This window comes from Pholcus phalangioides, unplaced genomic scaffold (genome assembly GCF_987345545.1).
Source record: "Pholcus phalangioides strain wild (caught in Gottingen) unplaced genomic scaffold, Ppha-v1.0 ptg000015l_1, whole genome shotgun sequence".
Taxonomy (NCBI): domain Eukaryota; kingdom Metazoa; phylum Arthropoda; class Arachnida; order Araneae; family Pholcidae; genus Pholcus; species Pholcus phalangioides.
This window is the reverse complement of record NW_028301608.1, coordinates 89,867,288-89,891,747: the sequence shown is the minus strand read 5'-3', so window position 1 is coordinate 89,891,747 and position 24,460 is coordinate 89,867,288. Positions and strand designations below refer to the sequence as shown.

Below are 24,460 nucleotides of genomic sequence, written 5' to 3'. Positions count from 1 at the left end.
TTTTTTAAAACAAAATTTAAAAAAATTTAACAAATATAGTAAAATATAAGTAAATTATGTTTATTTTCAGATTTCGATCTTAGGTAAAAAATATTTTTTCATCCCTATCTTCCGAAAAAATAGATGATTTTTTTCATAATGAATAGGAAAAAAAGAAGACATAAACTATAGCTATCTTCATAACTGCCTGTGGTCGGGTGTTACTGGCGATATGTGTTTATAAAGACAAGAGAAAAAAAACATTTGGAGTTTGTTGTCAAAAGTTTTCAGTCTTTAAATTTGTTCTGAATTGTTAAGTCATCCGTCTGTCGTTTTACGAAGTCATGTCGGATCACAGAAGACGTCGGATGAAGTCCGATGAGGATTCGGAGGATCCGTCATCCGAGTCTGAAGCCGTAGATGATGTTGAGGCTAAAAATAGACCCTCCAAGGGATCGCACAAAGTGAGATATATATCATACTTAATTTGGTTTTTTTTACTCTTTTCTTCTGCAATTGGAGTCATCAACGACTGTTCGTATTCATTGTGGACTCGGGTCAATTTCGCACGTGTATCAAGACCCATCTTGTTAACCTTCGAATGAATGGGTTCAATGCATCCTAGTACTTTGCAGGTGTGGATCCAGGACGATGTGTCGGAAGGGGCAAATTGTATAAATTTGTTGGATCGTCCCGTATTGGCTAAGATCCCATAAGCGGGGTTGTGCCAAATTTGGCTGTTTTTTTTGTCGCCAAGTTATTACCTTGGCGCTTTGGCTGTTTCAAAATTTTTCATTGCTGACAAAAAAAATGGTTATCGAGCCAACGTGCTAACCTTATCTATTTTAGCAACATTTTCAAAGCGCCCTTGTTATCGCATCGCCACCGTCTTAGGCTATCGCTCTTTCTCTCATCATTATGCATGCTCTGTTTATTAATTTTTCGATTGTTTTCATGGATGATCATTCTAGAGTCGAAAGAAAGAACTCTCCAATTTGTGACTGAAGTGGGAATTATGCCAGCGAAAGAAGCAAGCGTTTCTTGTCTAGCATGTGCAGTGAGAGATCCAACAGCGATTGCAGCATGAAATCTGGTTGTCATTGAGTATGCAGGAGCACAAAAATCAGATGTAATGGGTCGGCCAATCCTGTTACTAATACGTTCTTCAGTGGATTCATAATTCCTCTTCTTGATGTACTACTTCACCAAACACCAACTCTGGCCATATCGCTATATTGCAATTTACTGCCATTAATGAGATGGATTGGAAATGAAAGTGTTGCCTATCTGTGTTTGCCTCAAGTTTGTTAGGGAAAATTTCTTATCTATATCCTCTTTGGGTTTGAACCTGGGACCGTGGTAGACGAGTATCTTACCACCACACCACTCTGGCCCCTCTTGATATACTATCAATTGTATTTGCGTTTGCAATAAGATTGCCCATAACGTTCGTTCTGACTCAAGGTAAGTCAGTGAAATAAGAGGTGAGCCTATTATTTTTCCAGAAACTGTTACAGATTATTTTAATTTTTGTCATGAGGTGGTGGCCTCGCATAGCTATTGAAAATTGGGTGGTCTCAGCAAGATGATACAACTTAACGAGACATTTTTGACACACCAAAACTAAGAGAGAGGACGCATTACTGGTGACATGGCCATGGTTGTTTTCAGCATACACTGCAAAGAAGGTCCATCTTTCTAGGACAATGGTAAAAGCAGGCATTATTTGTGGCCTTGTGTAAAACATTTCTGTCATGAACAAACAAGTGACATTTGTACTGATTCAGCAAAGCATATGTTGGAATTGATAACTTTTTTAAAGATGCGCCAACGAACCACAAGAAAGAGGGACTTTATTTTGGCAACAGACAAAAGCAACACCATCAAGGATTTGAAGAATCAAAATAAATTGCTTATAAAAAACGTTAAAAGATATGCGTAAGAACTCTTTACACCGTTATGGTGGTATATTTTTATCGATGGACACGATTGGATTTTCTAAAAACTGACTTGTAAAAGCTAATAGGTTTTTGTAAGGCATAAAATCTGTATCCCGGTTACGGAAAAAAAAACAATTAAAACTTGACAAACATCAGTTTGCCAGGTACCGAGTCGGAAGGTATCGAACAAGTTATGCTCGTAAAATGCATACTGGTTGAAAAAAAATTATGATTCTGATGATGCCATATTTGATGACTGCAATGAATCATCACTGTAATTGGTGTCAGCTTTCTCAAAATCAATTAAGACCATACACGGTGGTAATTTGTATTCCTTGTGTAATAATCCTTTCTAAGTCCCTGATTGTTTGGTTGTGATCCATTGTACTGAATCCACTAAATTGCCTTTTGATATAAATAAAGTGACCTGAGGAATTGTAGATGAAGATCGCTGGGGAGGTGGGTGGCATTCATGCGTGGGGTGAGGGAGCTGCAAGTTCCATTATCAGCTGTTTTCAGAAAGAGTGCCCTGGCCTCATGGCCTGAAGCCAAAATCCTAAAGATCGAGGACTGGGGGGTGCGTACCAGAGGGCTCAGGACACTTAAAATTTGAGCCTTCTGGCGCGGTGCTTCAGTTTTCTCCAGCATGGCCCAACCCCATAGTGCTTATATCCCCCATGGGACAGGTCCTGGACCATGTCTAGCTCTACAGTACAGTCGATGGGCAAGACTTCTTAACAAGTATATCTGCTTGCATTCACGCTTCGAAGTTGGGAAAACAAACTTTAACTGATTATCAACTGTGCTGCTGGTGGAGTTCGAACCTGTGTCTTCATGAAGCAAGCCCATCATTATGACCACACGAGGGTGCAGTGGCAATGCACTCACTTTGCTTTTACTTTTCTTATTTATTTTTTGCCCATAAACAGACCAGTTAAGAAATCATCGCTGCAGCCATCCACCAAGAAAGAGATACTGATGCTGTCATCTGTTGTTTAAATACAAATATGATACTGATAGAAAAGTATGAATTTCAATAATTTGCAACAAACTAATGCATGGCTACTGCTGAAGCTAATTGATGATTTTCAATGTTAAACAGTAGGCCTATCAGTTGGGTTTACTGTACAAATTATTCATACCAACATTGCATTGATAGAGCAATGTTATTTTTAAATGGCATAGATGTACAGAAATTATAATTAATAATTTGACTAAAAAAATAGTTGATTACTCTTATCCAGGACCATAGATGTAAACTTGTATTTGGCCTATGGGCCCAAGTCTCTCCTCCCCCCCCCCCTAATATTTGTCACCATCTCCATAAAACCTACAGAAATATTGGGTTTGATCCCTCTAAATATTTCCAAAATATGGCAATGGCCTAGACTCAATTTCGATATGGGGGAGGGGACAGCTTGGACAAAGAAATTTGGTGTGTCCCCTGTAACTAAAGTCAAATATGTTTGGTTAGTCAGTGGATATATTGTTCAAACTTTCGCCCCCCATCCAAAATGATCATGAGGGCCTCAGGCAAATGCTATATGAAAATTTTCATTTTTTTAATTTAAAAAAATGCAAAACAACTTTTTTGCATCCCTAAGAATTTTTGTTTCAAACCGCCACCGTATTTCTCTATCAATAATGTATTTTATATAATATGTTTTTGATATGAAATTGAAATCTTGATCATTTGTGTATGATCTAATAGTTGTCTGCGTAGTATATGCAGGGTGTCCTGTAAGCCTTATTTCGTCTTTATCTGACCAACTCTTTGTTGTAGATGTAGGCCTATCTTTCCAATTTAAAAAAATGCTCAAAATCTGTTCAGGAATCACTCTGTACCAGTTTTGAGAGATAAAATATGACATATCACAAAATAAATCTAAATTTTCTAAAGTTCTCTCTGTCCTTTAACTTCCAATTCAAAAGTTTTTGTATTGCCTTTCCTGTGGCCAACGAAAATAATTTTGCGTTTTCAAGTTCAATATTTGCTGAGATATTTAAATTAAAAATCAGGGGGAAAAGAACAGCATAAACTAATGAACAACGCTTCGTTTCCTCATTTATGCTGTTCTTTCCCAGCTTTTCTCTGATTTTTCATTTTAAATATCCCAGCGAATATCGAACGCAGAAATGTGGAATTATTTCTGTTGGCTTCAGGAAAGATAGGGCAACAAATTTCGAATTAGAAGTTAAAGGAGGAGGGGGGGTTATAAAAATTTAGATTTTATTTTATTTTATGACACTATTTTTACTCTCAGAAGTGGTTCAGAGTAGTTTTTGAACATCTTTTGAGCATTTTTTAAATTGGAGCTATACTTCTAGTATGAATAGTTGATGGGATAAAGGCTGAATTATGACTTACAGGACACCCTGTATGGCATGAATATCTATGGGGGCCTTTTTACTAAATGATGCATGATGTCTTTTTTTTTCTTATGAAACCAGAATGTACGGAATAGCGAAGATGATTTTGAATCCCCAACTGAGTTGATAGATGAAGAGGGCGGGGAAGAAGGAATTGCAGAGCCAGAAGAAGTTAGTGAAGGGTTTCTAGGGGGAGAACTGAGTGAAGATGCGTCTGACGAAAATGAAGAGGATAGAGCCGCTGCCTTCAATGGAGTTGGAAATGAAAGTAAACAAGAAACAGCGGAAGATGGAGATGACGAAGAGGAGGATGATGATGATGAAGATGAAGGATGTGTTGAGGAAGAACGGCAACAAGGTGATGGAGAGGTAAGTTTTGTGATGAACTGTAAGAGAATTTCTCAATTTTTTTTAGTTGCAGTGTATACTATTGCATAGCTGCCAAGTCTCCCGAATTTTTCGGGAATCTCCCAAATTTTAGCTTCATCGCTCGACCTCCCGAAAAGTTCTTAAATCTCCCGAATTTTTACGAAAATCACAAAAATCCCTAATTGTCCCTAAAAATTTCCTACTTCATTAAAAAAAATCCCCACTTATGAAAACAATCCCTAAGGAATTTCTTGTGGGGCATGAGGCCTCTTTTTTTCCCTTTCGAAATGATGTCACACGTCGTAAATGGGGAAATTCCCTTTTTAAGGAAGTTTTACAAACCCTCTGATGGTAACAAGAAAGTTCTTTGTCTTATCGTGCAGGGGAATGGCTTAGCAGCCAATAGTCCTGGATAATAATTAAATATTATAGTGACGCTCATATGGTCAAAATTTCTTTTGTTGAAGTTACGTATGTGCGATATAACAAAACATGAATACTGATAAGCAAAAATATATTTAATCAATTTTAAAGATACTTATTCCGATGAATTTCCTTTCATCAAACGTTCCAGAAGAGGGCCGACTTTTCCTTTTTGTACAAGTTGTGTTACGGACATAAAGATCGGGCATGGAAAGACTGCCATCATCACTCGTGAAATGGAAAAAAAAATCAAGCAAGTGTCACAAAAAATCGGTGTTCTTCAAAAATTGACGGTTCTTTCCTTCATCTTCCGATGATTTTGGGGTCATTCGCGCAGAATGTTTGTTCACAGCGTTTCTGATTGAACACAATATTTATTTTTACATCATTGAAGTTTTGGCCTCCAATTTCACTTGTTTTTCGCGTAGGAATTTTATTCCCAAGGGTTTAACTTCCATGTGTGTCAAATCCCTATTTTAATTTGACTTCAGTTTTTGAGTAGGGATTTTATTCCCTACACTCTAACTTTTATGTTTGGAAAATCCCTATTTTATTTGGAAAAATCCCTATTGTATTTATTAGGGAGTGGTTTTAGCATAAAATACGGGTTTGCGCGAAAATCTCCCGAATTTTAATTTTCAAAAGTTGGCAGCTATGCTATTGGAACAAGAAACATAATATAAGTAATAATCCTTAAGTAATTAATAAAATACGAAAAATTGAAAGCTCTGCCCTTGAATGCATCTGTCTGATAAGCCATGAGGTTTATTAGACAGATGATAATTTTTTTCTATTAGTCCTATCAACTTGACCCTGAACAAAGAAGGTTTGGAAATGAACAAGCACTTGTATCAACTCTTTTTCTAGGAAAAGGACAGAAAATACCTATATTTATTATTAAACTCCTTATGCCAGCGCTGGTAAAAAGATGAGATTTCTAATTCTTCAAACAGGTGTCCTAAAAGCATTCCAGTGAATTTGTTCTTAAACATAGTTGATGCATCTGGAAATCTCAATATAAATTACAAATGAGATGCCAACTTCAAAAAAATTACCAGCGTTTAACTTTAAACTAATACAGTGATACCTCTGCTAATGATAACCTTGGCTTATGAGTGTTTCAACTAATGAAGATTTATATCTTGGCTAAGAAATGTTTTAGTAGATGTGGATTCTCACACACACACATTTGCTAACATAACACGGCTGCATTGTGAGCTAAATTTTCTTGCCAATCATTATCAAAATTGCTATTACCCAAGCCAGATTAATCAATATATACAAATCGGGATCACTTTCCAGATATATATCGGTTTATCTTTCAAAAAGATTTTTAACTTTAAGAACTTTTTAAAAAAGCCAGCCTAGAGAGACTCAAATGTTTTCCATGCATACAAGTAATTCATACTGCTAGCACCGAGCTCAACAGTGTGAACGTTCTAGGAGCTTATCTTTTCTATTTGCATGTATGAGGCAGAGAAATGAGCTAATCACATCACATAGAGGAAGTAGTCCTGAGAGAGATTTCTGGGAATCCATGATCTTATGCAAAAAAACTGTCATTGTTTTTCCGTGCTATATACCAAATATATTTTGCAGAGGAGTCTGTGGCCTTGGTTTTATTGGCACAAAAGGTCCATGGAACCCAGAAGGTTAAAAACCTCTGACATCTGTTTCTCACCTTCATATAAATTCTCCATTAAATTATGAATTTTTTTATGGCAGACTCTTGTCAATTTTTGTTATTTTCCCCATAGTAGACCTACTTAGTGTTTCATAAAAGACTTTGGACAGTACTTGGAATGATTTAAACAATTTTCTGTTTTTGATGTTTTGGCTAACAAATGTGATCTTTGATGAGTTATCTTTCTTAGCTAAGTTGTTACACTACTATGTTAATCAGAAAGCTTGTTATTGGATTGGTTATATGTTAGTGAGGAAAATTTCATTTTGCTAGCACTAGAAAAATGGCATTTTTCTCAGATGATCATTGCTGCTCAGCAATGGTAATATTTTTTTAATGGGGCAGTTTATGGTTGTATATTATGTTCCTTTTTATTATTGTTTATATAGGAATGTTCACCCTCAGCTGAAAAGGAATTGGACTTTGATGAAGATCGCCGTAATCCACAATATATTCCAAAGAAAGGCACATTTTATGAACATGATGACAGAAATATAGAAGAACTTGTCAAAGAAAAAGAACCTGAGAATAGGTATAAAAAAATGTTTCCACTATTTCATTGAGAGGTGGTTTCTGATTTGAAAATTTTAGTCTGCAGCTCAGGACTACTCAAATTTATTTAACCTTCATCAAAATACTACTGCTACTAAACCACTCATGCACCTTGTCCATACTCTTCTAATAATTTCTAATGAATGAGTACATGTCAAAATGTGTGTATATATGTTGTAAACCTAACATGAAGTTGGTTTCTGAGGAATGCTTGTTGTGTTGCTTGTCAAGTGCTGTCTTCTGAACTTTGAAGCAGACAATTCAACTTTTTTTTTAGATTTTTAAAATACTGATATTGCATGAAACAAACATGTTAATATTTTTCCAATGTTTCATTCACACAGGTGACAAACAGTTATTCTTTTCTATTGCAGGGTTCTTAGCAACCTGAAAAGTCAGGGAAATAAATGAAAAAATGGGAATATAAAATATTTGGCAAAAGTCAGTAATGTGTAAAATATTCGGCAGAAGTCAGAGAAATATGTAAATATTTTATAAAAGTTCTGTGAAGGGGGAAAAAAACTTGGAAACAAAAATACGAAATTTGGAAGGTTAAGATTTTGAATTATATTTCTTTCTTCCGGAGTTCTGGGCAAGGAAATTTTGATTAAGAAAATGATCAAACAGATTTTGCTGAGAACTCTGTATTGAGGTAATTTTTATGTTTTTTTATTTAAGTTTTGTTCCTGAATATGTGTAGACAGTACTTGTGCTGTCACATACATTCGAGAAAGAATGAAGTGTTAGGTCTATAGTAACAACTAAGATAAAACTAGATCTCCATTTTGTCCAGAGCTCACCATTAAAGCTGTTGCCAATCCAACAATCTATACTCATCCGATCAGAGCAGTGCAAGTCAAACTGGAAAAATGTGTGAATACGGATCTCATGTTCTGGTCAGACATCGCAAGAGTCATTTTTCTTCTAAATGGCTGCCACTGATGCTTATGAAATCTCAGAAAGAAAAAAAAATTATCAGTGTCAGCCTTTTTTTGCTATTTCAAAAAATTATGACCGAAAGGCTTGTGTCTAGTTCAGTTTGTTTCCCATCTCTTAATGCTGAAATGTTTCATTTGAATAATATTGTGTTGGGAGAAAAAAAATCTAATTATATATTAAGATGATTTTCTCTATTAATTTTTTTAATCAATTTTCATGCTTATATTTAACAATACTTGTAATTTTCTTCAGGGACAAAAAGAAGAAAAAACTATGGCTTGATGAAGGCAAATGGGGTCATGATAGATTCAGGGCAGATGAACAAACTCCCAAATCTCGTGATGAGATTGTTCAAGTCTACGGGTATGATATCCGTAATGAAGACTGTCCTCCCCGTGCTAGGAGGAGGAGGAGATATGGGTTAGTTATGCATCCTTATGAATTTCTTTATTATGCAACCATTATTAAAATCTGTGTTAAAATAAATTATACCCTTTCCATTGCTGACCTATGTAAGTCAATTCTTGATAAGATCAACCAAATATCTGTTTAGGTCAGAGTTTTTACTTGGCCTCAAAACCTTCAATATTATAGGGTAGTCTGGTAAATCAAACTAATAGTAATGACTTTTTCTATTGCCCACTACGTATTCAACTATTCAAGATTTTACTGTAGTATATGCTATGAAAATATAACCCAGGTTTTATTATATTGATCTATCATGATTTAAAATATTAAGCCAAGATTTTGATAAATACTTGATTACTTTAGGATTAAGAATAACATTTATGCAATTTTATTATTTATTTATTTTTATTTTTTTTGTAATTTTTAGACGTGGTCCAACAAAGTATGATCGCAACTGGAAAGATGAAACAGCATATGGCAAAGAACGAGTAATAGGAACCTTCAGAGGTAGGCCTAGAGGAGGTAGAGGCAGGGGTCGTGGCAGAGGACCATTTCGTGGAAGAACAACATACATGAATTCAAGTAGAAAGACCTCAGAAGATGCTGATAAATCAGAACCTGAAAATGACTCTTTTGAAAGACAGCCTGTACCCAAGCCTATTCAAAATAATAATATTCATAGTAGTTCCAGTGGATGGGACAGAGAAGATGATTTTGTGAAGGAATCAATTGAGTTCAAGCCGATTTTAGATGCTACAGAGTTCCCATCACTGCCCAAAGAGAATGTGAAGGACCATTCTCCAGATCGCACTGTATCTTATAATAAGCAAAACCAGTTGACTGTTAAAGTAGAAGTACCATTGCCTAACAACAACAACAACAACAACAACAATAGTTCTGTGAAATCTCAAACTTTTGAAAATTCTAATCTCACTAATAAAGATCCATGCTTTGATGATTCTTCACCACGAAGAGGGAAGCTGCCTCCTTTTAGGGGCAGGGGCACTGGCTCTTATAAAGTTGCTTATAAAAGGCCTCCTAGGGGAAGTTTGAGAGGCAGGCGTGGAAGTCTCACAGGACGGTTTAACAATAGACATTCTTATCGACCCAATTTGGCACCTCGTTTAATGGACAAACAGATCCGTGCAATTAATTCCCAAATAGATCGATTGACACTCAATGACAAGGATGAGGACTTTGTTTTACAGCCTGAATGTCTTGAAGCTGAAGAAGGAATTCAAGAGCAAAGTATGTTTTTTTTTCTCTTCCTTTTTTTTTAATTTTCTTTAGTCAGACACCCCCCCCCCCCCCCCCAAATATAGCATATTTCCCTGCATTAGCCAACATGCCAGGAAACATCAGGGGAGACCAATATGCCGGGAAATTTGAGTCAATGATTCAAAAAAATTCTAAAGTTTATAGACTTCAAGAATCTATTGAATGGACTGACTTGAGCTTGTCTCTTCTCTGCATTTCAGGATCCTCTATGTTGGAACTGCATTGGAGTACTGCAGGGAATTATGAACAAAGCTGGACTTCACTTTTCTTCATGATAGAATTTACATCTAAAATTTTAAAATCTCCATTTTTTCCCTGTTGAAAGCACATTGAATTTGTGTTTCTCAACCATTTTGTAGTATTCTCAACTTGAAACCAAAAAAAAAAAAACATTTACTCATGGCACATACAGTGACACACTACTCTACTTTTTTTTTTCTTTTTCCAGATGTAATATCATTTCTTAACCCAAGTCTGTCCTCCCCCATGACTTAATTCAATATTGATTGTCCCCCGCCATTTACTTCATATTCCCTCTCTATTTTATTAGTGTCACATACATATAAGTGGCAATAACCATTATTATATAATGGGGTTTTTTTCAACTAAGCCAGTCATATATTTTATGTTCAATTTTCTTTTTCTTTTTTTAATTACTATGTTATTTTCAGAAGTTATTCAAAGTAACAAAGGAAATGAGCTCAGCAATGTCAATGTTGCAATTTCATCATCGTCAAAGGCAGAAGATTCTTCAAGTAGACCAAAACGATATTCTTCCTTAAGACAAAGAGGTGTGCAGGAGACCACTGCTTATCAACCTGCTCAGTCCTCCGTACCCAGCTTACCACCTCAACATAATCCTTATTTTGAAGCAGGTTTGTTGTTGCAACAAATTAATAAATAACTTTTGACAGAGCTTGATAAATCCTGTGTGCCAGATCGCATTGCTTATAGCTTCTAAGCAATTTTTGGCCAGAACCATTTTTTTTCCTTCCTGATTTGTCATGCTCTGGCTTTTAGTATAACGTATTTCCTTATATAAAGTAAAATCTTGTTTCAAGTGCTTTTTCTTTCCAGAAACCAGTGATACCTCAGCTAACGAAGATTCAGGAATCGCATTCATTAGCAGAAACATGCTTTTCCATAGATTTCTATGGAAAGTTTAATTCTTTCCAGACATGGCCCAAAATTACAAATTAACTTTTGTAAAATACTAAGAAGACTTAGTTTCCATTAAAAAAATAGTAACTGATTAGGTCTGAGATAAACAACTGCACAATTCAATGAAAGAGAATTTAAAAAGAAGATCATCTTCCTTTAAAAGGAATGAAACATCATTTTATTTTACACTATGTGTGATGCAGTTGAGTTGCTGTGTGAGGTGGTATGCTATTTAATATAGTCACCTCTATTCTCTCTCAGATACATGCAGATAAAAAAAAATAAGTTCCTAGAATGTCTAGACTGGTCAGCTTGTCAATAATAGTTCTACCATATGCACTAAAACCATTCAAGTCTAAAGCTTTTTTACATGCATTTTTTTAAGCCTAATCATTCATTTAACATAAAAGGGCTCAAAATGCTTCTGAAAGAGGAAAAAGAGGTATATCTGGAAATGATTCCAATGTGTAATTCATTTGGATTCATATCAATTTCCATGTGAATTTTGCTCACCCCACACAGCTGTTTTGTAAGTTAGCAGATGCATACATATAGACTAAAATGTTATTCAATCGAATTTTCTTTCATTAACTGGGGCAGAAAAATATTGAAAAAAATATTTATTAGCAAAGTCATTTGTTACCTGAGGTGTCACTGCATATATTGTAGGGAAAAATTTCATTTGACTTTTCTATACATTTTTCTACTGTTTAATGCTTGTTTATCTTTTTCGTCATCACAATCAGAAGTTTATGTTATCATATTTTAATTTATAATTTCAGTTATATATATATTTTTTTCTATGTTTTATTTGCAAGAGGGAAATCACTCATGTGATTTTTGTCCTATTAAATTATGAAAATGCATGTTTTTGAAATTTTTATTTTGTGTTCTTTATGGAAACATTGAGAGCAAATGAGTTTTTTTTTTTTATATTAGGCTATCAACCAGCTATGTATACTACTGATAGCACAGTTGCAAGTAATCACCCACAGTCCAATGGCAGTCCTCCTATCATCAATCCTCCCCAATACCAGACTTATAATTATCAAGAGAGCTATGGTAAATATACTTTGTTGCTATTCTTTGCAATCTGGTAGCTTTTGTATGCTGTTCAAATAGATTTGGTACTGCTTATTTGATTTAAGAAGTCTTATTTCCAGTCCCATTTTTCTCCCTTGTAGAAACATTTCCCATTTCAGTTTTTTGCTCGATACATTTGATTTTATAGTACTGGTAAAAGGATTAAGGGGGGGGGGATTCGTTGTGTATCAAATTTAGTTCGAAATTATATTTGAAAGTGTTTTTAATTGTTCCTAAATTGTTTTGTAGATTTATTACCATTCAACTATTAAAGATATATTCATACCTATCAATACTAATTGTGCTCATAGACTGTAACTTAAAATGTTTAAATAAAAATCTCACATTCAAAAACAATACATTAAATTTGCAATGCTGATATTTGTGATGTCACAAATTTTGGAAGAACCTGACTTCTCTTTATGTTAGTATATTAACGTAAGCTTTTTCATAAAACAATAAAATGTAATACTTTTATGGAGATTTTAAATTTATGAATAAATTATATATGTTCCATCCATTTATCAATTCAAATGGTTGAGTGATTTTTCTTCAGTAAAATACTCGTTAAAACCCTAAAAATTCCAGATTGTAAAGCAGTGTTTCTCAAACTTTTGGTACCTGCGGCTCTTTTGCTCAATCCGTGGCTCATTTGTGACTCCCCAGAATAGTTTAGTAGGTAGTGTATTTTATGAAAGAACCCACTTCAAATCGTAAATAGGCTCACAAATCAATATCTCCAGCTAGGCGTGATGCACACTTTAAAAACCGCTGTTGTAAACGGAAGTACCTAAAATGTAGTGTATGTTACACACACAAATGTTTTCAACTTAAAAATCTCCATCGGTGATTAAATTAGTTACAGTGAGATATCAATAACTTTTGATGGTCACTCTCGTGTCAGTTCCTTCTAAAACCAGTATTGATCATCTAAGGTTTTTTTTGTTGGTGTTTTCTTGCCAATACAGCCTCAATTCTTACTTTAAAAATTTTAATTAGAATTATTATGATGTAATTCATACTAAGATTAGTATGGAAACTCGGCAAATATTTTGTGCAAAGCTTTTCCATTATTGGCTGCCTTTATTGTGTAAGCTTTGCTAGACTTTTTGCTTTATTTGTTGTATGTGTCATACTGCAATTAAACTTATTTAAAAATAGACTTGCGAGGGATCAACTATATTTTTTCACATTCATCAAGTTTGTGCATTATAAAAAGTTTCTAAAAAATTTGGTCATTGTATAGCAAAACTCAGCATGATTGTTAGTTATATGTATCAGTTGGTGTCAGTTTAGTCCAAAATATTTTGAACGTCAGAATTTAATATTTTTACGACCAATGTTCTCAATTGGGAACATGCGTTTGATTAATAAAAAAAAATTCTCTTTAATAAAAGTTTTTTTTTGGGGGGGGGGGATCATATAACGCCCTAATTATTCCATGTGAAATGAAGTATTTGATCTTAGTTAGATTTTTTACATTTAAGCAATTTTTTTCCTTTTTTATTGCATGTTTTTTTTTTAGTTAAATCTTTTCTTTCAGTATGTACAGTATTTGCCAGCGTATTACTTGCACCTCCATATTAGACACACCTATTTTTTGTACATCTTGTTCTTCAAGTTTGCCAACACTTAGGGCTGGTGTGTAAAATGCGCCTTTTTTTTCAAACCTAATTTTGAAGGGAAGAAAGTGTGTCTTATACGTTGGCAAATACAATGTATTTGTAGCCATGTTACTGTTATTCCACTTGAATGAAACTGAGGTGAGTTTATTTGATGTTCCAGCTCTACGACTGCCAATGAGCACCACGCCTCCTCGGCTTTTCCCTCAAGTGACACTTCCAGCTCCACAAACCTTAATAGCTCCAACACCACCGTGCATCACTCCGAATCCGGGTATTATCAATTACCCAGCTCCTCCACCCCCACCCTCAACAGCATATCCACAGTTTACATATCAGCAGTACACTGCTCCACCTCCGCCACCTCCACCCCCTCCTGTGGTAAGCATGGGTTTTTCTATTTGTATATCCCTTGTGTTGTGCATATGCTTTTGTGTTTGCTTTACTTTTTATGTGTAGGCTTTGCGTAAATGTTTGGAAAGTTATGCTTTTGCTTTGCTGATGATCTGAATTTCAGAGATTGTACTTTTAAGACAAAAAAATCAATTTATTTTGATCATTTCCACTAGAGTATATATGCTTCTGAAAACATAAATAAAAATTATTGATCACTGACAGTAAACATTCATTTTCAACAAATGAATGTTTAGGAATGTTGATGATATTATCTAAACGTCTAAAATGATTGAAAAGTTTGTGATACCATGAGTTCTTGAGTTATAAACCTCTCAATTGTTAAGTTATAATTAGTCATAATCCAGATTATGAACAAGAAACATTTGTTCAAAAGGCTTCAATTCGCGAGTAAATATTTTTCTTATGAGCCAGAAATATTCTAAAGAAGCTGATTGAACAGACATAGCTGAACACTTGAAAATCGTTCAAAGCCATCAGTTGTTGTCATGCAATAGTGTAACTGATTTTTCTTGTGCACAAAACTATATCTGTTCTGCTTAGAGAGTAATGTACGGTATCTGCTAATTTATTTTTGTGCAAATACTAATAAGGCTGAGTTACTTATGGAACAACTTATAAATTTCTGTTATTTTAAATTGGAAAGTTAGCTTTCTATGATAAAAGTCTTTTTATGGTAGAAGTAATTTCCAGGAATAAATTAAAACTCAGAACTCAATGTACCACTGCATATTTTTTTTTTTGTTTTTTTTTGTTTCATTTAAAAAAATATACATGTATGACTACATCCACACAAGTCCTTCATTTATAGTTTTGAATAATATTTTTTATTTTTCAAAACCTTCTTGAACCCTGTAATAAAGAGAAGGGGAGTTTTCTTCATTTTATTTTCTAATTAAAGGTATTTTTTATGAAAATTTCTATTTAGTTAGAGGAAACCCACATCTATATTCCAAAAATTATCAAGTGCAATTTGTTTCCGCTGAAGTCAATAGATTCTTGTTGGGTACATAACATTATAGAATGCACTGGCAAATGTCACTATGCTGTATCAGGCAATCAATTGATTGTTTAGAAAAATTAGAATATGAAGGTGATGTAATATATGGGATGCATTTATCTCAAAGAGATAAGACAGCAATGATTGTGACCTGGGCACTGTGAACCAATGTATGCCTAAATTTGTTTACACCTTTTATGCAGTGAAATATTGTTATTTATGTGGTGTGTATCACTTAATAAGTGTTTTAAATTATACTATAAATGTGATTATGATTTTTTTCCTTCTTAGTCTCAGCCTCCGGATCTGTACCGTGGTGGTATAACGTATTACTTCCCGCAAACACAGCCGCAACCAGTGAGACATGTTCCACAGAAACGTCCTAAAGTAGCTATCCCGATAGTACCACCTCCTGAAAATGAGGTATATTTAGAAATCTGTTGTAGTTACACTGTATGTACATAACATCATGTTAAAATATTCATTCACTGAAACCGAATTTTATAGTTCAAAATAAAGTTGAGTTTTTTTGCAAAATTTGAAATATATTCATGGAATTTTCTTTAAATTAATATTTTTCCCTCCCCTTAAACACAATGATATTTCAGATTTTTCTTATTTTTACAGTGAGACATGTTATTCTATTTAATATATCATAGTTGACACTTCTTATAATGACCATGTGTTATGGGGATCATTCCATTACAATGATCAGTACGATAAATCCAGCGTCCAAGTGGCATGGTGGTAAGATGTTTGTCTACTACCATGAAGGTTGCCATCAAGTCTCAGGTTCTATCTGAGGGAAGAATATAGATAAAAACTATTTTTCCTAATGAGCTTGAGGCAACCACTGGTAGATAACGCCTTCATTTCCAATCCAACTCATTTACAGCAGTATATTGCTTATAGCGATATGGCTGGAGTTGGTGTGTGGTGAAGTAGTATGATAAATCCAAAATATTTCCCTGTAACAACTACCTTATATTTTTGTTTATACCTTTTGTTACATAGTTTCAACTAAATGGCAGCACTGAAAAATGCAGACACAACACTATATACTGCACTCAGACTGTTAGATACTTGCACTGTACTTATACTTCCAGCCAGCACAACTCGGTAGTAAATTGCCCTCCAGTCCTATTACCATGGGTAATAGGACTGGAGTTGTGCTCGGAAAGGTGTCTGTTTTCAACTGAACTGTGGAGTTTGTTATAACAAATGTACACTGCATTATTCTACAGCATTTATAATAAAAATTAGCTTTTGTTTTAACTCAATAATGAGACACTTTTTTTGTCACTAAAATTTAAATTTGAGCATTGAGGGACCAAATGTACATAAAAGCATTTCAGTTAGATGATTAGAAATAGTTATGTACAATGAAGTGAAAATATAAAAATATTAAAAAAATATATATATATGAAATTTGAGATCACAAAAATGAAAAAATGAAATTAAACGCTATTAAAAAAGATTGATATACATGCCCAATGTTACAGACTGCACAAACATTTACACCAGTAGTTCTTAACTAAGTGCTTGCAGGCATCTTCTGTTTACATTGGAGGTTAGAAACAATTATAAAATTCATTATGTAGTAAAACCCTTTTGTGCAGAGAGCCCTTTTGTTATCTTTGGCAAGATGACAAAAATTTGTCTGGGAAGAGGGTGACTATAAAAGTGGGTTAGTATTGAAACCTTTAAAATAAAGTTTAATTACTAGAACTAGGATTTTTATGCCCTAAGAATGTCTAAGAAATGCATGTCTTCCCTTAAGCAACTGTAAATATACCTTATAAAATGAAAAATATTTCTTAAAAGATTTTTCATTCAGTAAGGAGTCATTCAAGTATTATGTCAGCATCAATGAGGGGAGGTGGTTTCCAATTTGCTAACTTTTGATGACAAGGGGGTTTGAAGGATGCTTACATCATCAACCACCCTTTATAAAACTGCAAGTAACTTGAGTGATGTAGAGCCACACTGGTGCTGCTTAAGTACTCTATGTAACTCAGAGATTCGCTAAATGTGCCACTGATTGGTTAAGTGTTCTGAAACTGTTCACAGACCTACTTGAGTGATCTGTGAATGCGCCACAGGTCGCTTAAATGCTCTGGAATTGTACCACAGGTCACTTAAGCAATCTGTAAATGTGCCACTTATTTCATTTTTACAAAATTAAGTTTGAGGGGAAAGGCCACATCAGATAACTTCCAGAGCCACATTTGGTCCGCAGGTCAAGGGTTTACCATATATGGTTTGGAGGGTGGGGTCGCAATCAGAGGCGGATTTAATGGCGTGCGCCCAGCCCCAGACTTCTCAAGGACCCCAAAAAAACCCAAACTTTACACTTTTTGTAATTTAAGGGGGCCCCCAATGTTTTCTCTTGCAACCGGGACCTCGACTGACTGAAATCCACTTCAGGTTGCAATAAATTTCTTATAAAGAAATTTTGAGTTCTTAGCCTTCAAATATCATTGAAATTAATAGAAATTGATTATAATAACATAGAAAGGTATTTTCCTTCAAAATTTTAATTTTTCAAAAAATATTTTTTGATCGTCTATGAGGTGGAGGGATGAGCCTTTCTACGCCCCCCCCCCCCGGCATACATCTCTGATCCCAACGATATGCGTTAGTAGGTAGGGGCAGAGATGACAAAACTTTGCTGATGGGGGGGGGGAATCAAAAATGACTAATACTTGGCTGACATAATTTACCCTTAAGTTTCCCCCCCCCCCCACAAATTCGGAATTAATGTGCTGCCATCTGTAGGTAAAAAATCTTGCCAAGTATTTAGCTTTAGAAGAGTATTGTACAAAATAAAAAAAAACAACAATAATTACTTTTTGCTGATAAAAACTCCCAAAAACTTTCCTATAAATGTTAACAAATTTCCTCCCATGGATCAATTTTTCCATTGAGTTGCCATCACTGATTCAGATGATTAATCTGTTTACAGCCATACACCAATGTCTGCAAGGCTAGTATTTTTATGCTCAAAAAATTCAATGTCATTGCTGATTTCTTGAAAAACCTGAATTTTTTATGATTTTTTTCCACGCAGCTACAGCCTTTCATTTTTAAAGCTTAAAAATCCTAGCCCTAAATGATACACTCCAAACATTCATGCGCTTACACATGATTTTCAAAAAGGTTGCTAAGATTATCAGTTGGTGCTCATATTTCTGGTTTTTTGGCGGGAGTTCAACCTTTTAATAAATGGTCGTAGATAGTCCAGGTTGGTGGGGGATGAGTACGTTTTGGAAGCTTTTTTGAATAGCAGGAAGAAGAAGAAAAAAAGAGCTCTCATCAGAGGTGGGAACCGAAAAAGTCAGTCTGAAGTGGAATTGGAATAGCGGAGGAAAATTTTATCTTTTATCGAAAATTATGAAATTATAAATATACAAAAAATAAAAAAATATGCAAAGACATAGAAATCTGGGCCCTGTTAATTACTATTTGGCCATAAAAAGGAGGACTGTTGAAAGCAGGTTTTACTGTATTTATAAAGTATCTATTTTTGAGTATAAATTTGAACATTTGTGCCTCTCTTGAAACAATCATTTCATGCAATTTGTAGGTGCATAAAATATAAAGGTTGAGGATCATTGGTTTACATGATAAAACAATCCTTTTGCACCATCAGGCTTTTGGGCTATCATCAGTATTATTGATATGAATTCTTAGAAACGATTTCGAACTCATTGCTCAGTTGACTGTGATTGGGTATGTGAGTGGTGCAGTGATAAAATGCTAGTCGACCATCGTGAAAGCTACCTTCAGGTCCACTGGTTTGATCCTGGGGAAGGACATGAATGATATATTCTTTTCTTATTGAACTTGAGGCAAACACTGATAGATGGTGCCTCAATGTACTCTGGTTGGAAGTCTCCCCTGTCAAAGACAGAAGTATAACAATATTTCTCCAACCCAACTCAATCAGTAGTAAATTGCTGTATGGTGATATGGCTGGAGTTGGTGTGCAGTAAAAAAATGCTTGTCAGTGTACAGATAAAATATTAAGTACATTTATGACTGCCAGACAGCCCAAAATTCTTCATCCATGTTAAAATAAGGACTTGGATGCTAATTTACACGATTTATAAAAATTTTGAAAAAAAAATCTTTTTTTTATTAACAGTTGTTTTTCAGTCCATTTTTCGGATCATGCATTTATGTCAAAATGATAGAGAGTTTAAGAGAAATGAAACTTATTATACTTTCTGAATGAATACTAATGAAATTACAGAAAAGAGTAAATAAATTTAAATTATTTTGAAACATAAATTTATACATGTTTTTGTTTTTTCTGTCATATAGAAAAAATTAACAGAAAAGATTGAAACAAGTCAAAATTCGACGCAGCTTGCAAACTCGTCTAATAGTGTTATCAGCTCTACAGAGGTTAGCCAAGAGACTGATCCCTCCGTTGTACCAACACATGCTCCCGTACAAGTTGAAAGCTAATATTCGTACAATTTAGTAAAATGTAGTCCCGCCTTTCTTTATCCTTAACAGCTTCGGTGGTCCTTGTCATGTTTTAATTCTTTGGCGATTTGTCTCCAAGTTCTTGTTCACTAGTTGGTGTGATGTATATATGTATGTATTTTTATCACTGTCATATATTACAGCTGTTTTTTGTTGTGAATGGTATTGAAATTTAATTTAGTTGTCAACCTTGCTGTATAAGCTGTAATGTTTTATGGAATCAAAGCAGCTACACACAAACAGTTAATATTTTAGCTGACTTCTCTCTGTCTATTTTGGGGAAGGTATTCAGGCAGAGTATGGAATCATTCACTTTTTTTTTTCAACTTCATTATTAGTTTTAATACATGGAATGAAGAGCATGGTAGAAAGGAGTTATAATAATTTCTTCTCATTGATTAGAATTTTTTTACCTTAAGTCTTCTTTGAGTGGATGAATCTACAGGTGTAGAAATATGTGTAAAATGTGAAGCTAAATTCATTTGCAGATGAAATTGATGTATCATAATAGAAAACGTTGGGCAATTTATTTTATGTGAATTTTGAGTAGTCCGTAATCCAAGGCATGTGTGCGACATCTCAAGGCATTTGTATTGTGCTGCTAATGTGACTCATAGAGAAGTGATTATTAGCAAGCTTGAATGATTTGTATTTTGATGTCATCACCTATGTTAATGATTCTGTGTCACTTAAGCTTTCAGACAATTACTGAACAAAAGGGCAATTTCACCAGGTAACAGCTAGGGGAAACATTCATTTCTAATCACCCATAATATGCCATTTTATGTGAATCATTTGAACATAGATATACTATCAGTAGATGCATTGTCTTCAATAAAACTTATCCATCCATGGGTTTTTTTTTAAATAATGTTCCCTAAAATAAGAAAATTTTCTGATGCCTTCCGTAGAATTTATTCAGCTTAGGGTTATAGAGGTTATTCATGTATATTTTTCAACAATCGCAAGTATGCATCATAATATCCATGTTCTTTTTTTGTTTACGTTATACTTTCCCCCCACTCTTATTTTTTGTATATATTTGAAGCTTTTTTATCCACTCATTGGGCAGTTGTTATCGTTGGTAGTAACTCTTTGTTTGATGTATGAATCAAATTTTTTTTTCTAAATATGAGATGATTGCTGTTAAAATTATTTGTTTCTAATTCCTTTTATATCGAGGAAATCAATCTGTGCAAGTTTTCAGGATCAAATATATCTTGTTATCAATACATTTCAAGTTTGTTTTAGGGGTCATTATGTGTATATTTCTTTTTATATTATTGGTTTGCATTCTTTACATTTATTAATTTTGTTGACTCATATCTAATGGACTCTGCGTAAATGCTCAGCAGAGTGTGCTATTTATGTTATATTAATGTTTTTCAATGATTAAATGACAGAACTTGATTGGGTTGGTAAACATGAATGGTTAGTGGGTTAAATAATCAGTTTTATATCCCAGACATTGAAAGATTAGAATTTTTTGCAAAATGCAATACATGATGTGTGCAAAGCAGAAATCATTCGGAAAATTTTTAATTTCCATAGATTATTGAAATAAGAAAATAAAAATGAAGAATATATATGATAAAAAATAGATATATATTCAGCTAGGGTAAACAGTAAAAACTCCAGATCTAGGAAAGACCAAAATAATTTATTCAAAAAGCATAAAATGATAGGGTATACCCTCTAGGTAAGTGATCAAAGAAATAATGGAAATAATTTAAGAGTTAATTTTGTTTGATTTAAGTAAAATTTTCTAAATGAAACAGTTAAATTTCTGCAATGAATGTTAGCCTTTATTAGCTTTCAAACCTCATATATTTTTTTATAAATCTGCTGAGATACAAAGAACTTTTATAGCTCTACTGTTATTCAAAAATGTTTTTTTTTTTTGCAAAAATGTTTGTTTTTTTTATATTTTAGATGAGGGAGATTAGATGCTGTATTGATTTTCAAATAGATCTACCATGATAGAATTGATTTCAATCAATAACAAATATGACAAACTTTTTAAAATATGTTCGATGTGTTGAGCATGTTCGGATTTGAGATTCTGAACTTAAAGTCACCGAAATGTACTTTGAGGAGGGAAAATATATTGATTTGTTTTCACGCTGCTTCAAGGTATATAGTGTTTGCCACTTCCATGGCATTGAAACACTGTCCCGTTCCAGTTTTCTTGATGAGTAAATATTGATATAAATTTTTGATTCCACTCCTGACTTCAATTTTGTATGAATGTTTGTAGTAATGTTGAGTATATGGAAAGCATTGTCTGTCTGTGGCAAAAGACTTTTTTTAAGGAGGGAAAACCACTTATAACATTTATAAAATGTATTTTTTTTATAATGAAGCGCTGAATCAGCTCATAACTGAAAAAATTGAATCAAAGAATTATATGAAGTATATATTTTTTGAAATTCGAGAACTATGTAAAGAGATACTGAATCTTTATAATATTATTATATATTTAATTCATATATATCTACATTTAAATTAAGATTAGTGATGAATGTCAATACGTTCTGTAGCTTAGAATTGTGAAATTCTAAAAATCTAATTTTATTTGTTATAACCATTTTGTTTCCTTTAAAGCTGGGTTTCCTAAAATGATTGGATATCTTCCTCTGTATTCACACTCTTTAACGAGAGTTTTAGAAAACAATACACTAAACTTTATTACCTTCACTGTAGACAACAGTTTTTGATTCCAGAAACATATGCTCCCACCAGTACTACTTAGGAGAGAGAGATACCCTCTAAGGGATTTTTTCCTACTCTACAAGGTAAGAAAATAGCAGTATGAAGATTGAAACTAAAACTGTGGAAATCTGTTTCTAAATGTATGTACTTGAATATTAAATAACAAGTTTCAGGTGAAAAAATGCTTAACAGATAGGTTAGCATATTTAATTGCTTCTCAGTCACCTCGTCGGTCATTTTGCCTGTTGTGCCATTGGTGTACTGTTGGCCTTAATTGAGAAATAGGATACACAATTTTTTATAACATCTGTTGTAATAATGTGTGGTTACCAATATGGACTGCATGTACTCTGAATGACTGACATTTAAAAATAACATTAAAATTTGACCTATTAAATGTTTTTATTCCAATAAAATTAAGAAAAGCACTAATTTTTTTGTTTTTCCCCACTCAGAATGTGTGCATAGTCAGTGGCACAAAAAGGTTTGGGAAACCTGTTCCTAAGTTTCAGAAATTTGTAATTCATTTTCTTAAAAGTATGAATTGTATATGTCACTATATTTTTACCTTTTGCTGATTATTCTTCAAATAGTAAGTTAACTCAATCCAATAATAGAGGGAGGTATTTTTTCCAGCCTTGGATGGGGGAAAACCCTGGCTGGGCAAGATAACGTCTCTTTTTACTGTCATCGCCTGGGGTGGAGCCAGAGCTACTAAGTCTCTACTCTGAAGATCAAGCTACTGTAGGAGTTACAATAAGGAAAGAAATAGTTGTGTCTTTGTGGAATATTGATTAGTGGGCTTGCCCAGATTGAAAAAGGACCGGGGTTCGATTTCTGGCAGAGACGACAAACTTTTCTCTTTCCAAGTTCATCTTGGCATAAATATCAAGGAATTTTCTTTCTTTAGCCCAATAATGTTTGTGGGAAATATTTTACTTAAAATTTATATATATAAATCTTTACTTTTGTCATTATTCATAAGAATCTAATTGTGAAAATGGTTTCAAAAAAGACATTTAGTTGATATTTCTTGACTAAATGAAATGTGATGTTGATGCAAAAAACCATATCACTAAAGTTCTCAACATTTCAAAATTCTGAATTTCATTACTATTTAATTAAGGTGATTAAAATTTATATTTTTTGCTTAATTGTTTTACAACTTAGTAAGAACAGTAAGGTTGTTAAATAGTATAGATATGAAATTCAAGGTTTTGAAAGATGTATTGTCATTATTTTATGGTGTGGTTTGTGAATATACAATTCATAGTAATTCCAATGGTATATATATATTTGCTTGTTGAAAAATGTCATCTGTGTTAAAAAATGATAACATGTATTTGCAGCATTTACTTGGGAATGTTTGAATCGTCGTGCATGCATCAATGGTTATTATGCTTGCGTATTACTCATGTATATGTGTAGATAGAGGATCTTTGTATTTCTGAGGGTAACCTATGTATTTCTGTGTGATAAAATTTTTCTTTTTTAGTTTCATTATATTACTATCTGTGTATAGTAGAAGCATTTCTCCGAACTTTTTAGTGTACTTGGTGGTTTTTCCCCCATTGTGTAATATTTACATTTGTAACAATGACACAAAAATCGTGGTGCCTGACTTGCTTAAATTAATTTATACTAATGCACAATTTTTTTCAAAATTTCAATTTCATTAATATGGTTTAGTTGCAAATTTCTTTCTTGGTTTATGGTTACTATCTGGGTAAAAATAAATGTTATTCTGTTGATGGTTATCAAAAATATTATGCTTAGTTTATATAGAATGGAGTCAAAATGATTGACACACAAACTGTCTGGTCACGAATATTGAAATGCCAAAATCTTTTTCTGATTGTCTTTTGAATATTTATTTCTAGAAGAATATTATGAAGTTTTGGTGAAAAATTATCTTTGTAACATTCAATAGCCCTGGAGATATAAAATTATCTGAGTGATGTATATATATGCAGTCAAACCTCATGAGTTCAAGGAACAGAAAATTTTGTTTTGCATGTTCAGATGCTTCTTA

General features: G+C 33.6%; 1 protein-coding gene across 2 annotated transcripts; it reads left to right on the top strand.

Annotated features, from left to right (window-relative positions):
* Positions 1–167: 167 nt before the first annotated feature.
* On the top strand, positions 168–21,274 carry LOC149077000 (uncharacterized). 2 transcript variants are annotated; one of them, XM_089244734.1, is made up of 10 exons: positions 168–443; positions 4,371–4,658; positions 7,155–7,297; positions 8,509–8,676; positions 9,092–9,912; positions 10,614–10,817; positions 12,043–12,165; positions 13,972–14,189; positions 15,514–15,645; positions 19,549–21,274. In XM_089244734.1, the coding sequence occupies exons 1-10, from the start codon at positions 324–326 to the stop codon at positions 19,693–19,695; spliced, it is 2,364 nt and encodes a 787-aa protein (XP_089100860.1). In that variant the 5' UTR covers positions 168–323; the 3' UTR covers positions 19,696–21,274. The 2 variants fall into 2 exon arrangements, with proteins under 2 accessions (XP_089100860.1, XP_089100861.1); XM_089244735.1 differs by lacking the exons at positions 13,972–14,189; positions 19,549–21,274 and having other exon boundaries at positions 183–443.
* Positions 21,275–24,460: the final 3,186 nt, after the last annotated feature.

What these genes read in the sequence shown, in the direction of transcription:
- LOC149077000 (XM_089244734.1), top strand. Translation starts at nt 324, where the DNA reads ATGTCGGATCACAGAAGACGTCGGATGAAGTCCGATGAGGATTCGGAG. An exon ending in GAAAAAGAACCTGAGAATAG is followed by an intron (nt 7,298 to 8,508) that starts GTATAAAAAAAT and finishes AATTTTCTTCAG; the next exon opens with GGACAAAAAGAAGAAAAAAC. An exon ending in TACCACCTCCTGAAAATGAG is followed by an intron (nt 15,646 to 19,548) that starts GTATATTTAGAA and finishes TCTGTCATATAG; the next exon opens with AAAAAATTAACAGAAAAGAT.